The 13,588-nt window shown below is 40.9% G+C and overlaps 2 protein-coding genes across 7 annotated transcripts in view; both read left to right on the top strand.

Moving 5' to 3' along the window:
- The window catches only part of arhgef2 (rho/rac guanine nucleotide exchange factor (GEF) 2), a 56,917-nt gene extending 55,974 nt beyond the window's left edge, over window positions 1-943 (top strand). For all 6 annotated transcript variants that reach the window (XM_052494422.1, XM_052494421.1, XM_052494423.1 and 3 more), the window contains one exon: window positions 663-943. In XM_052494422.1, the coding sequence (XP_052350382.1) occupies window positions 663-724 (62 nt within the window). In that variant the 3' untranslated portion in view covers window positions 725-943. The remainder of the gene's footprint in view (window positions 1-662) is intronic.
- A 1,850-nt stretch (window positions 944-2,793) lies between these two features.
- On the top strand, window positions 2,794-13,234 carry LOC118367548 (annexin A2-like). Its single transcript, XM_035751134.2, has 13 exons — window positions 2,794-2,937; window positions 7,401-7,467; window positions 7,653-7,755; window positions 7,926-8,020; window positions 8,192-8,305; window positions 8,857-8,947; window positions 9,106-9,185; window positions 9,621-9,680; window positions 9,782-9,872; window positions 9,972-10,067; window positions 10,558-10,616; window positions 11,423-11,533; window positions 11,636-13,234. Exons 2-13 carry the CDS (start codon window positions 7,420-7,422, stop codon window positions 11,696-11,698), a joined length of 1,011 nt encoding a protein of 336 aa, XP_035607027.1. The 5' UTR covers window positions 2,794-2,937; window positions 7,401-7,419; the 3' UTR covers window positions 11,699-13,234.
- The last annotated feature ends 354 nt before the right edge of the window (window positions 13,235-13,588 follow it).

Here is a 13,588-nt window from a genome sequence, read left to right as displayed (position 1 = left end):
ACACATACTTATGTTCTTTCAGCCCTGCCATATTTCTCACTCTCTACCTCTGCATGTTGAAGGTGTGTCTCCACGTCATATCTCGATCTATCAGTTTGGCACCGATTTCTCAGCTGTTTCTAGAGCAGAGTTTTGTGCACCATGTCCTGCCCTTCCTCTATCTCTCTGCCCTCCCTCTATCTCTCTGCCCTCCCTCTATCTCTCTGCTCGCTCTTAATGGCTGCTTGTTGATAGTCAATAATAGCGTTCTGTCCTCTCCACTCTTTACTTTTCCACACTTTTCATACATTTTCATACAACTTTGATCATACAGTATATGGAGGGTTTAGAGGCGACATTTAGAGTGTTAAGAGACAGTCTGTTTTTGATGCCCTTCTTACTCACTTAATCAATGCACCTCTCCCCATTCTTTCTTTCTGTGTGCTTAAAGGGTGGATACCTCTGACAATATTTAACTCCCTCTGTCCACAGTCCTTACTGTATCAGTCACTGTCTGGTAACTCAGTGTACATAACAGTACTCCTCCAGTCGCATCTCGATTGGAACCTCTATTTACATTACTGAGCTAGCTAGTCCTGTTTTGATCAACACATTATTCAAACATTATCAAACATATTAATAACATGTTTATTCATATCAATAACCTTCAATGACCTCCTCAGATCTCCAGGATATCCCGGAGGAGAGCGAGTGCGGACCGGAAGCGCAGGAATCCAAAGGCTGATTCCGAGTTAACATTGACCTCAAACTGGACACGCAAACCAGAAAACAGGACTTGAGAGCTGGACCAACATATTGTCAACCTTCAACCAACCAGACCTGATAGAAATTATCTTCAGTGATTCCATCTATTCGTCTTTCTTTGGCATAGAAAGCCTACCCAGGAATTGTGTATTGTATCATGGTATAAGTTCGTTCGGAGATGTTATATGTTTTTCTAATGTTATGTTAAAAGCTTCATCTTCGGGATTGAATCCCTTTTTCCAATCCCACTCTTTGTTTCTTCTTTCCCTTTTCAAAACAAAGATGACTATTAACAGAGAGGGATTGGGGGTGAAGAGGAGGAGTTGTTCGTAACAACAATGGAATTCTAATGGTGGACTGTTGATCTATAGGTGTCTGTTGATACCAGTAGGAACTATTCTGTACTGTAACAGCCTGTCATTGTTGTACATTTAGTGTCACCTCTCTACAGACCTGGTTTGTCTGTGATGGTGGAGCTTGAAACTGAACTTAGACCAGTAAAGGAGGGCGGGACAGGGAATGGGGGAGGGCGGGACAGGGAATGGGGGAGGGCGGGACAGAAAAGGGGGAGGGTGGGACAGAAAAGGAGGGTGTACATATGCTCTATATCATTGTTTAAAATATGTGTGGCTATTAATCAAATCTCACCCCCACTCCTTCTTGAACACAAACACTTGAAAACTATTGTGCTTTTTATAAACCAAATTGTTTCTTTTTTTCTAGGAAGACATCAGTAGTGAGCCACCATGAGGGGTTTTATACTGAATATTTTATAAAAATGGGGAGGGGAGGTTACAATGAACTGTTCTGACTTTTGGAGGATACACACAGAAGTACCACACTGAACCAAAAAACAACATAATTGACATATTAATTAGGATAAAGAATTGCATCCTTAGAATAAGGATTGACTAATCTGACTGACTGTACCTGGAATATTTTCACCTCTATTATAATCTACAGTTGTATGTTTCATACATGAACTACTAAATTGAACTACTAAAACGTGGTTTACACTGTACTTAATCGTGAGTACAGATTTGCCGGTGGAATTGACTTTGATCGTCTCTAATGTATTTCACCCATATGGTTTTTAGGATGATAAACTGTCGCTACCAGCCAACTCCACCAGCAACACTGACACCAACCAAAACCTCCTTTAACAAAAAGTTCAACATTTTTCTGACTGTCTTTGAGCTCACCCCTTAACCATGAAGCGACTGTATTATGTAGGAATGTAAATTATTTGACTGGATTCAAAGGGTGTTTCCTTGTTTGAACTACATTTAAAAAAAAAGTGTTTTCTTCTTTATATGTTACATATATTCTATAAGAAGTATTTGTATAAATATTTGATCTGTTCTGAAAAAAGAAAATTACTTTTTAACGTTAATAATTGTAATTTTGTCTTTTTATTATTTTTTATTTTACTTACAATTATTTTAATTTTGTGTGCTGTTTATAAATATTACAGAAATCTATTGTCTTGGAAGTTGTTATTGGCGCGCGTGCGTGTGTGTGTGTGTGTGTGTGTTGGGAGAGGGTCGCCATCTGACAGGTGTGCAACATTCCGTGTGTGTGACAGTGTGTCTGATATTCAACTTTCCACTAGAAAGTACTGGATACACAAGTGATTTTATTATAGCTCCATCTATCTTACCATGTATTGGTTTTACTCCAGGTTTTATCCATTTCCTATCAGATCGGTGAACTGAACTAATGGCCAGGTAGGCTTATTGCGCTTAAGGAAAAACCACAGAAATGTCACATGTGAACACATGAATGTGTTCCAAAACCACATGCTTTCATGTGATCTTATGTGAAGTTAATGTGATGACAACATGTGATAACATGAAACTACCCATGTGAAAACGTGATCATATGTGAAGTGTTCCAAAAACACGTTTTCACATTTGAAATGGAATGTGAAATCATGTGATTTTCCACATGTGAAATCATGTGAGTTTTTTTGTAAGGGAGTCCATAGCCAGGAATTTCTACAGCCAAGATAGCCTACCTATCAATAGAGACACGCCCATGGTTATAAAAGAAATGAGTAAGTGCTTCAAGTCCAGCATAGCTATATCCTATCTGTCCGGCAGCAGCCACACCCTGTTGTCTTAGAAATAGACTAAAACGTCAAGTCATTTCAGAGACCTCTCCTGTCAAGCGGATACGAAACGGGCCTATCAGGTGCGTTTCATTTCATTATGCTGTATAATGGCATACATTGTTAGGGAAATATATATATTTTTAACAATATAAATCTTTGATTTATGCAGTTCGTAATTGTGTTTAATTTTGGAAAACGATACGGTGATAAGCCACAATAAAAAATTGGTTTCCCTGCGTTTTTTCACATGGAGGAATCTCAGGAATTAGTGGTGGGCGAGACTGTTGTGGGCAACATCACCAGAGACGAGAGGAATTTAGTCTGTAGAGTCAGGTCGGGGGACTATTTTCTTGCTCTGGCCAGATGTTGAGTTTTGTGATACGCAAGCAGAAATGACACAACGCCGACATTTAATTTGTATAGAAGAGTATTAGGTCCAAGTGAAGAAAACAAAGAGCAAGGGGTGGCGTTACTTGGATTATATTTGTTTTGCAAGCTAGTACTTAAAAAAAAAAGTAGTAAAAATAGTTATAGAATAAAGTGGCAAAATTTCGTGAATAAAGTGGCAATATTTATAGAATAACGTCGCAGTTGTATTTCAAGATGAATGTAGGGGATTTGTTTAAGTGCGGTGGGTTTGTTGTAGAGGCATGCAGGTGTGTGTGTGTGGGCGGTAAAAAGTCGGGGCAAAACAAACAAATGGCCATCAATTTAATTATAATGCACTGATTCAAACAGGCGTCACTGTCACACGCGTATCAATCTAATGATCTAATAACTCGCACGAACAAGCACGCACGCACGCACGCACACACACACACACACCAAGTATCCCTCTGCCTCTTTCAGACTATGCATACACTTCAGAATCCATGGTGCGTTATGAGAAACAAAACAACTTTCTTGGCACTGTCACTAAACGCGAAGAGAACTGGGGTTGAGTCCCTATAGTCTGCTCTCCGAATTCGCTACGTTCTGCTGTGTAGCCTAGGGGAAAACCTTGCAAAAATCTGTGCATAATGGGAACTATTAACGACTTTATCCATGGTGCTTTACTAATGGTACTATTTCTTCCTTATGACAACCATATTTCTAACGATAAGCTAGTAGGCTACAGTATCACACTCAATAAAACGAATTGTATTGGGATCCTGGGTACCGGGGGCTATGCGTGTGTCTGTGTCCAATATCAAACTGCTCTCCAAATTCGCTACAACACCGCTATTTCCAGCAAACTATAAATCTATAGCGGCCCATTAGAGTACCGTAATCTTATAATACAGTGGGCAAGTGAAAGTAAATGATAGGCCTATCCAACGGCTGCGGGAGGAATGGAAAATGAAGCCAAGGTTTTACGCAAGTGTCTGTGGGAGGAGGCAACTCAAGGACATCTCATGCATGTGTAACGGATGTGAAACGGCTGGTGGTGCGCGCTAAATAGCGTTTCAAATCGGTGACGTCACTTGCTCAGAGACCTAGAAGTAGTGGTTCCCCTTGAGCGATGGGAGCGATGCTTCGTGGGTGACTGTTGTTGACGAGTGCAGAGGGTCCCTGGTTCGCGCCCGGGTATGGCCGAGGGGACGGTCTAAAGTTATACTGTTACACATGCAAACCAGCTAATCTGAGGCACTGTTTGAATATATTCATGGTTGGATTCTTTCTTTCTAGAAATAGTCATTTGTCTAAATATAGGCCTATATGATACATTATGATAGGCTATAAAGAAATAATCACTGATCTGACATTACTTGTTTAGTAGCCTAGCATAATATCTCCTTTCACTATCCATCTATCCGTGATGTTTTCAATGATGGGAGGAATGAATAATGCATATCCCAAAACAGAGACATCATCTCCGTTATAGGCTATCTGTCTCAGCTATACCGCCAATTTAGGCTACAACTTGTTCACTTTATAGAGGCTAGAGGCTAGACCTGTTGGTTGTTAGATTATAATAATGGAACGTAAAATTACTGTCGCAAATTACTGTCCCCGTTGCTGTGCACGGTCCATGACAGGGGCCTACTTATAATACTATGTTTTTTATGTGCTAAAAGAGAAAGGCTTTCCTTGTTATTAAAGCCAATTCTAAAGTATAGTTTCACCAGGTCATCTAATTGCGGGCAATTCAATGGTGGCACGCACAGCAACAGGGAGTCACTGAGACATTATTCTCAAAATATGGACCCTTTATTTTCAAAATATTGCCACTTAATTTTCGAAATTTAATTTCGACTTTATTCTCGAAATATTGCCATTTTATTCTCGAAATATTCCACTTAAAAAAAATACTAGTAAAAAATCAAAATACAAGTATCACCAGTTCTCTTCACTTGTTCCTAATACTCTTCCGTACGTTTGCGACACTAGAGGGCAATGAAGTAAAGTATATTGGATGGACTTCACCAACCATTGTGGCCCTGTTCAAAAACTCTTTCTATTTCCTCCCTCCTTTCCTTTGGTAATCATTGATTTGTTTGTGAATTGATACATGAAGACAATATTTATATTGCATAAAATATCTAATGTCTGTAGTTTGGGTACCTGACTTATCAATGGTAAATGTATCAATGCAGAGTTGGACAACTGGACTGCGGGACAGTGGATTCGCATTGATACGTGAATCTGAATTTTGTTATCATGGTATCCGGGAATTATCATGAATAAATCCCTGCTAATGTGGCCGATGTGAAATGGCTAGCTAGTTAGCGGTGGTGCACGCTAATAGTGTTTCAGTCGGTGACGTCACTAGCTCTGAGACCCAGAACTAGTTGTTCCGCCTCTTTTGTGGAGCAATGGGTAACGATGCTTCGTGAGTGACTGTGGTTGACATTTGAAATATTTGTATACATATTTTATATACAGTTGAAGTAGGAAGTTTACATACACTTAGGTTGGAGTCATTAGAACTCGTTTTTCACTCCACAAATTTCTTTTTAACAAACTATAGTTTTGGCAAGTCGGTTAGGACATCTACTTTGTGCATGACACATGTCATTTTTCCAACAATTGTTTACAGACAATTAGTTTACAGATGATTTACAGTTTACTGATTATTTCACTTATATTTCACTGTATCACAATTCCAGTGGGTCAGAAGTCTACATACACTAAGTTGACTGTGCCTTCAAACAGCTTGGAAAATTCCAGAAAATTATGTCATGGCTTTAGAAGCTAATTGACAACATTTGAGTCAATTGGAGGTGTACCTGTGGATGTATTTCAAAGCCTACCTTCAAACTCAGTTCCTCTTTGCTTGACATCATGGGAAAATCAAAGGGAATCAGCCAAGACCTCAGAAAACAATTGTAGACCTCCACAAGTCTGGTTCATCCTTGGGAGTAATTTCCAAACGTCTGAAGGTACCACGTTCATCTGTACAAACAATAGTACACAAGTATAAACACCATGAGACCACGCAGCCCTCGTACCGCTCAGGATGGAGACGAGTTCTGTCTTCTAGAGATAATTGCAAATCAATCCCAGAACAACAGCAAAGGACCTTGTGAAGATGCTGGAGGAAACAGGTACAAAGTATTTATATCCACAGTAAACCGAGTCCTATATCGACATAACCTGAAAGGCTGCTCAGCAAGGAAGAAGCCACTGCTCCAAAACCGCCATAAAAAAGCCAGACTACGGTTTGCACATAGGGACAAAGATTGTACTTTTTGGAGAAATGTCCTTTGGTCTGATGAAACAAAAATAGAACTGTTTGGCCATAATGACCATTGTTATGTTTGGAGGGAAAAGGGGGAGGTTGCAAGCCGAAGAACACCACCCCAACCATGAAGCACGAGGGTGGCAGCATCATGTTGTGTCGGTGCTTTGCTGCAGGAGGGACTGGTGCACTTCACAAAATAGATGGCATCATGAGGTAGGAAAATTATGTGGAAATATTGAAGCAACATCTCAACACATCAGTCAGGAAGTTAAAGCTTGGTCGCAAATGGGTCTTCCAAATGGACAATGACCCCAAGCATACTTCCAAAGTTGTGGCAAAATGGCTCAAGGACAACAAAGTCAAGGTATTGGAGTGGCCATCACAAAGCCCTGACCTCAATTCTATAGAAAATTTGTGGCCAGAACTGAAAAAGTATATGCGAGCAAGGAGGCCTACAAACCTGACTCAGTTATACTAGCTCTGTCAGGAGAAATGGGCCAAAATTCATCCAACTTATTGTGGGAAGCTTGTGGAAGGCTACACAAAAAAATTGACCCAAGTTAAACAATTTAAAATGCAATGCTACCAAATACTAATTGAGTGTATGTCAACTTCTGACCCACTGGGAATGTGATGAAAGAAATAAAAGCTGAAATAAATCATTCTCTCTTCTATTATTCTGACATGTCACATTCTTAAAATAAAGTGGTGATCCTAACTGACCTAAGACAGGGACTTTTTACTGGGATTAAATGTCAGGAATTGTGAAAAACTGAGTTTAAATGTATTTCACTCAGGTGTATGTAAACTTCGGTTTTCAACTGTATATATTACATGTCAAATTACCCCAACACTAATTATGCCTAATCTCAATTTTAGTTACTCTGTCACTCCCATCATGGAAGCTCTGCTGAAGTCTATGCATAATACCTCTCCCAAAGCAAATGTAAGTGAACCAACATCTCCTTAGTCTGAAGAAACTTTCTCCTCATCTCCTCTCCTTCATCTGGACTAAACTAAAAAGATAGAATGGCTAAACGCAACATGACGGAATCTGGACAGTAAATGTCAGTGATAGAGGTTTACTGTAGTGACTTAGTGACACCACCCCCTCTCCCCTGTCTTGTCCAGTCTCATGAGATGTGGTGGGGTACACTGGGCACTGTGCGACCCTTCCCCAACTTCAACTCAGAGAAGGATGCCCGCGAAATTCAAACTGCCTTGGAGAGCAAAGGTACTATTCAAGGATGGAATGTCCGCTAATGAAGTAAATCACTACCATAGCTCATTGAAAACAATTTGTTGCCTGAGAAATTCACATTAGTGTGAATGTTTGAAGTAGTTAGTATCATACATACATATTGGATGAGGTATTCAAAATATGTGTGTGTGTGAATGTATTAGCCAGTGACGTCAACACTCTGGTGAGAATCTTGACCAATCGAAACAATGCTCAGAGACAGAGCATCGCAGAGTCCTACCATAACCTCACAAAGAAGGTAACTATAACTACCTGTTTGAAACACTATGTGGATCTGTCAGCCTAACACTTGTGGATCTGTCAGCCTACCTATTGACTACTTTTACATCTATAAGGGGACTGTGGGAAGGGATGTGATATATGGCATTGGAACCCAGCCCAACAGTCTCTATCTACCCCTCCTCTGTAGGAGTTGTGTCCTGCCCTGAAGAAAGCTCTGTCAGGGGGGCTGGAGCAACTCATGCTGGGGCTGATGATGACCCCCTCTCAGTTTGACGCCCATCGCCTCAGACAGTCCATGGATGTGAGAGCAGATCACATGTTATTTCAATGATCATTGTAATAAGCATGTAATATATGTTAATTGTATTTTTAGGTGTGTAATTACTGTATGTACTGTAATGTGGTTTGAATGAATGTGTGGGTCTTTGTGTATGGTGTGTGTGTCAATGAATCAGTGTTGTAGTACTCAAGCCCAGGAATCGAACTTTGACTCAGACTCAAGTCACGATTTTCACGACTCAACTCGAACTCGATCAGTGGTGACTTGGACTCGGCCAGTTGTGACTTTGTCAGAAAATCTTTCTTTTGCATAATTTAACAACATCAAATGTTAGATAGCTGTATTATCTATTTAGCCTTACAAATGTGCAACACTGTAATGATATTTAACTTAAAAAATGGTTTGACAGCTACTGTTAGCACACCAAGTGACTCGTGACTCGAGTATAAAGGACTTAGACTTCGACTCGGACTCGAACACTAGGGATTTGGGACTTCACTTGGACTCAAGATTTAGTGACTTGGCTACATCACTGGAACAAATCATTTTAAATGTGTAATTGTCTGCTTCAGGGTATTGGTACAGATGAAGAGAGTCTATTGGCTGTGTTGTGTACCAAATCACCACAGCAGCTTAAAGAGGCCACTATTGCCTACAAACAGGGTGAGAATTACTGTCTTTGGGTAACACACATGCACTCTTGCAAATATTTGCACAAACTCTCTCACACACACACACACACACACACACACACACGCACGCACGCACGCACGCACACACACACAGTGCCCTACTGTAGTCTTATTCTGCTTTGTTAACAGAGTTTGGACGTTACTTGGAGAATGATCTTATCAGTGAGACTAGTAAAGACTTCACTAAGCTGGTACTGGCCATACTCAAGGTACTGCCACACTTCTTTTAGCAGATTCTCGTTCCGGTCTTAGACTTGGTTGTCTCAATATTGCAATCTACGTAGAGTTCACTAAGAAAAAAAAGGTGCTATCTAGAACCTAAATGGGTTCTTCGGCTGTCCCCATAGGAGAACCGTTTGAAGAACCCTTTTTGGTTCCAGGTAGAACCCTTTCCACAGAGGGTTTTACATGGAACCCAAAAAGGGTTCTACCTAGAACCAAAAGGGTTCTCTTCTGGGGACAGCCGAAAAACCCCTTTGGAACCCTTTTTTCTAAGAGGGAATACTATATAGGCATAGTAAGTTAGAGTGCCTTGTCAAGTTTTCACCCCCCTGCACAGAGTAAGCTGTATAGTTCAGTCAGTGAAAAATAATGTCCTAATTTGAACTAATTGAAAGGTGCCATTTGTGCTTTAATACCAACAGAAGGAGGAGCTGAATTCAAAGGAGATGGTTGATTATCAGCTCATTGACCAGGATGTTAAGGTGAGTGTTCTTCTTCAAATCCCCAAATTACCTCCAGAAAGTTCCTCCAATTAGGCAGTACTCTTGATATCCTTTGTGTGTGTGTGTGTTTGTGTGTGTAGGCTCTAAATGATGCTGTGAATGGTAAGAAAAAGGACCCAGCCCCCTGGATTCAGGTGTTAACCACGAGAGACTCAAACCATCTCAACAGAGGTAACAAACAAATCTCTTTTATCCGTTCGCTTGTCTCTCTTCCTAGCCCTGGTATGGCTGTAGCCTCCATTACCACCCTCCACACTCTCTATCTCTCAGTGCTATCCAGGTTGGAGGATCTGAGAGGGGAGACTGTGGATAAAACAGTACAGAGTCACTTCTCTGGGGACCTGAGGCTTGGCTTCCGCACTCTGGGTAAGACATAGCCTCGTTCAATTATTTTGTTGTTTGTTTGTATTTTACCTTTATTTAACTAGGCAAGTCAGTTAAAGAACAAATTCTTATTTTCAATGACGGCCTAGGAACAGTTGGTTAACTTCCTTGTGTTTGTGCACTATTATACTATATACTACTATATTAGATGCACTATTGTAAAGTGGCTGTTCCACTGGATGTCATAAGGTGAATGCACCAATTTGTAAGTCGCTCTGGATAAGAGCGTCTGCTAAATGACTTAAATGTAATAAATGTTGTTCAGGGGCAGAACGACAGATTTTTACCTTGTCAGCTCGGGGAGTCGATCTTGCAACCTTTCAGTTACTAGTCCAACTCTCTAACCATTAGGTTACCTGCCGCCCCACAATTGCTCTGTGCTAGACTAACTTTCAACTTCTTCAAATGCTCATGTGTGTTTGTCACAGTATGACAAACATTAACAGTATTTATTGATTCTTTCCATCTGTAGTTGGCTCCATCCCAAGCATTCCTTTGTTCCTGGCCCAGCGGCTACACAGCAACATTAAGGTAAGTTTAATTTCATATGATGGTCTACTCCACATTCTGTTACTATGACTCTACTCCAGACTCACACTGGCTACATGACTATTCGTGTTGTGCTGTGAGGTGTGTCGTGGAAATTTCCTGTATTTACCAAATCATGAGAGCAAACCACACACAAGTCAGAGTTAGTTATCACAAAGTCCATCTTTAATTATATGAGCTCCATCACAACCCTGTGACTCTCAGATCAATTCAGTGTCTATAAATGAATTCTCTGAGAGTCCCTTACACATTGCAACTGAGATCCTTTATAGCAAAGACACACATAGCCAGACAGCATTGGCCATAATTTATCGTTCAGCTTTGTCTCCTAAACTATGCTGTTTTCTCAAACTCAGAACCATAAACCAATCCTTATATCAACAGGCATATATCAAATCCACCTCCTTGACAAGATCACAGAGACACATTGACTGGCACACAGACATTGTGGAGCCAAGAGATACACGCTTGACCTCTCCCTGGCCCAAATAACTTAGTCTTGACGGAGACCAGATAACTGCAAACCCCGCCACAGTATTATACAAAAATAAACATTCTGATGAGAAGTTACAAACATACTTACAAACATATGATGAATACAAAACATCTTACCTATGTTACCAACTAATTCTGATTATTCCCCAACAGGTGTAGTTGGCAAGTGTAGTAGGCATTGCAATCTTGTAAGACTATCGATTTCTGTGCCTTTGTGTCAGGTCTTGAGGCAAAGTCTTCTGTAAACCAGGTTCATTCAAATTGTGTATGTTTATTGTGTATGTGTCCTGCAGAAAGGCAGTTTAGTGCAGGGGATTCTTATCAGCCACAGTGAAGAGGACCTCCTCTGTGTGAGAATCGAGTATCGCAAACTGACCAACATTTCACTCTACTCTACATTGCAGGTGAAAACATATGCACCCACACCAATACATTGAATATTCATTCTGGAAGGTTTGTAGTTTGTAACTCTGTCATAACTACGTCCCACTCTCTCACACCCACAGAAAGAATACAAAGGAGAGATGCAGCAGGCTCTCCTAGCCTTGTGTCGATCTGAAGACCTGTAAAGGAAGAATTCCTTTTAACCTACACACAGTATTGTCACACTGGTATAAAGGGATTGGAAGACAGGTGCAGGAATGCGTAATAGTTTTTTTTATTTATCCAAATTACAGCGTGCCATGTACAGGCACGGCGGCGGCGACCAAACAAACACTACAAAACACAGAGTTGAGACCCAAACAAAAGAGCGAGGAGTACCTTGAATAAATACACAATCACACAATGATTATCACACGGGACGAGACCCCTAATCATCTGCACAATATACGTGGCACAAAATCCAAAACAACACTGCACAGGTACTCACACGACCAACGGACATTGGAACAACAATCGACAGGACAATGGTGACCAAAGGGCACACTTATACAATTACTAATCAACTGGGAATAGGGACCAGGTGTGCGTAATGACAGTTCTGGAGGGATCTGTGACAAGTACATATGATTTCCGTTGTTGTAACCTAATAACTGGTATTATGTCACTCCATTAAACGATTTACATGTCTTTGATATTTCAGCACATTTTGCCATAATTTGACCAAGTCTATTTCACCCATAGTGCTAACCATTATGAAGTGGTAATTTGCCTTAAAGTAAACGCATTTCAAACATCTCACACCTTTGTTTCTACTTCTATGAATATCATCTAGTGTGTGTGCGAATTGGTGGGGAACAGGGCCCAGGCGTTTCATATTCTAAGTGTCTCTCTCCCTCTGTTTGTCCTAATCCCAGGTCAATGTCAGCCAGGAAGTATTAATATCCCTCAAGCATCTCATAGTTAGCATCTCAGACTCCCCTCATCCCCTCCCCACCCTCCCACCATGACCAAGGGCTGCCTGGGCCTATGGATTGTCAATCAGTAAAAATAGAAGCACTTTCATCCTATGGCAGTGTTTTCCCTACCATTATATAGACAAGGCACCCCACCCCCCAATTATGATGTTGCCACTCCGAAGCTCCACAAGAGGTGTCACCTGATTCAATCGGTTTTAATCAGATGTGATTGTAACGTCTGCTTCCAACTCACACTCTCAAACACGTAGATCCCCTGAACGCAGCTCACTTTCCACCCCACTTTCAAGCTCACACTCTCAAACACATAGATCCCCTGAACGCAGCTCACTCTTCAGATCCCAATTACCTGAATTCTGATCACATATTCACACACCTGTATGTCATTATCACACACTATTTAGTTCAGTTCTTTGCACCCCATTACTGTGAGGTATTGTTTGTTTTGTGACACTTCTATTAGGAGCTCTGTTTTCCCATAATGTAATCCTCCCGTGTATGATAGTTTTTGCCTGCCTCACTAACGACACCTTTTGCCTGTTCCCTGCCTGTACCTTAGCCTATCGGATTTCCTGTTATCAACCTATTTCCCGATCTCCCAGACAACTTTACTAGCCTTTTCCCTGCCTGTACTGTTCCCCTTTTGGACCCCTGTGTATGACCTTCTGCCTGCCCCTGGACCCAGCCACCTGCCTCCTCCTGTGGTATTTTACAATAAACACCTGCTGTGCCCTGCGTTTGAAACCAGCTCTCTGTCTCCTATCATGTTCATTACAGTGATGTTGGCAGCCTTGGATTTTTGAGACGAAGTGTTTTGGATCCTATGAAGAGATGCATCAAAACCCACATGTAATTGTTCCTTAATAATGCAACTTTGAACTTGTACAAAGTTGAAAACAATAAATAACAGAAGTTCGTTTTAAACATGAAAGGTTTGACTGCTGACTGGATCATGAAAAGAAACACTGGTTTGTTTCACGTGATGGGTCCCAGGCAAATTCCAAAAGCTTAGTTGGGGTCACATCATTAAAAAGTTGGTGAACCACTGGCTAATTTCTTGTGCGTGCGTGTGTGTGCAATGTCCAGCTATTGAAAAGGGAC

This window comes from Oncorhynchus keta, chromosome 34, assembly GCF_023373465.1.
Source record: "Oncorhynchus keta strain PuntledgeMale-10-30-2019 chromosome 34, Oket_V2, whole genome shotgun sequence".
In the NCBI taxonomy this organism is placed as follows: Eukaryota; Metazoa; Chordata; class Actinopteri; order Salmoniformes; family Salmonidae; genus Oncorhynchus; species Oncorhynchus keta.
Note: the sequence above shows the minus strand (reverse complement) of the source record. Positions and strands in the feature narration are given on the sequence as shown.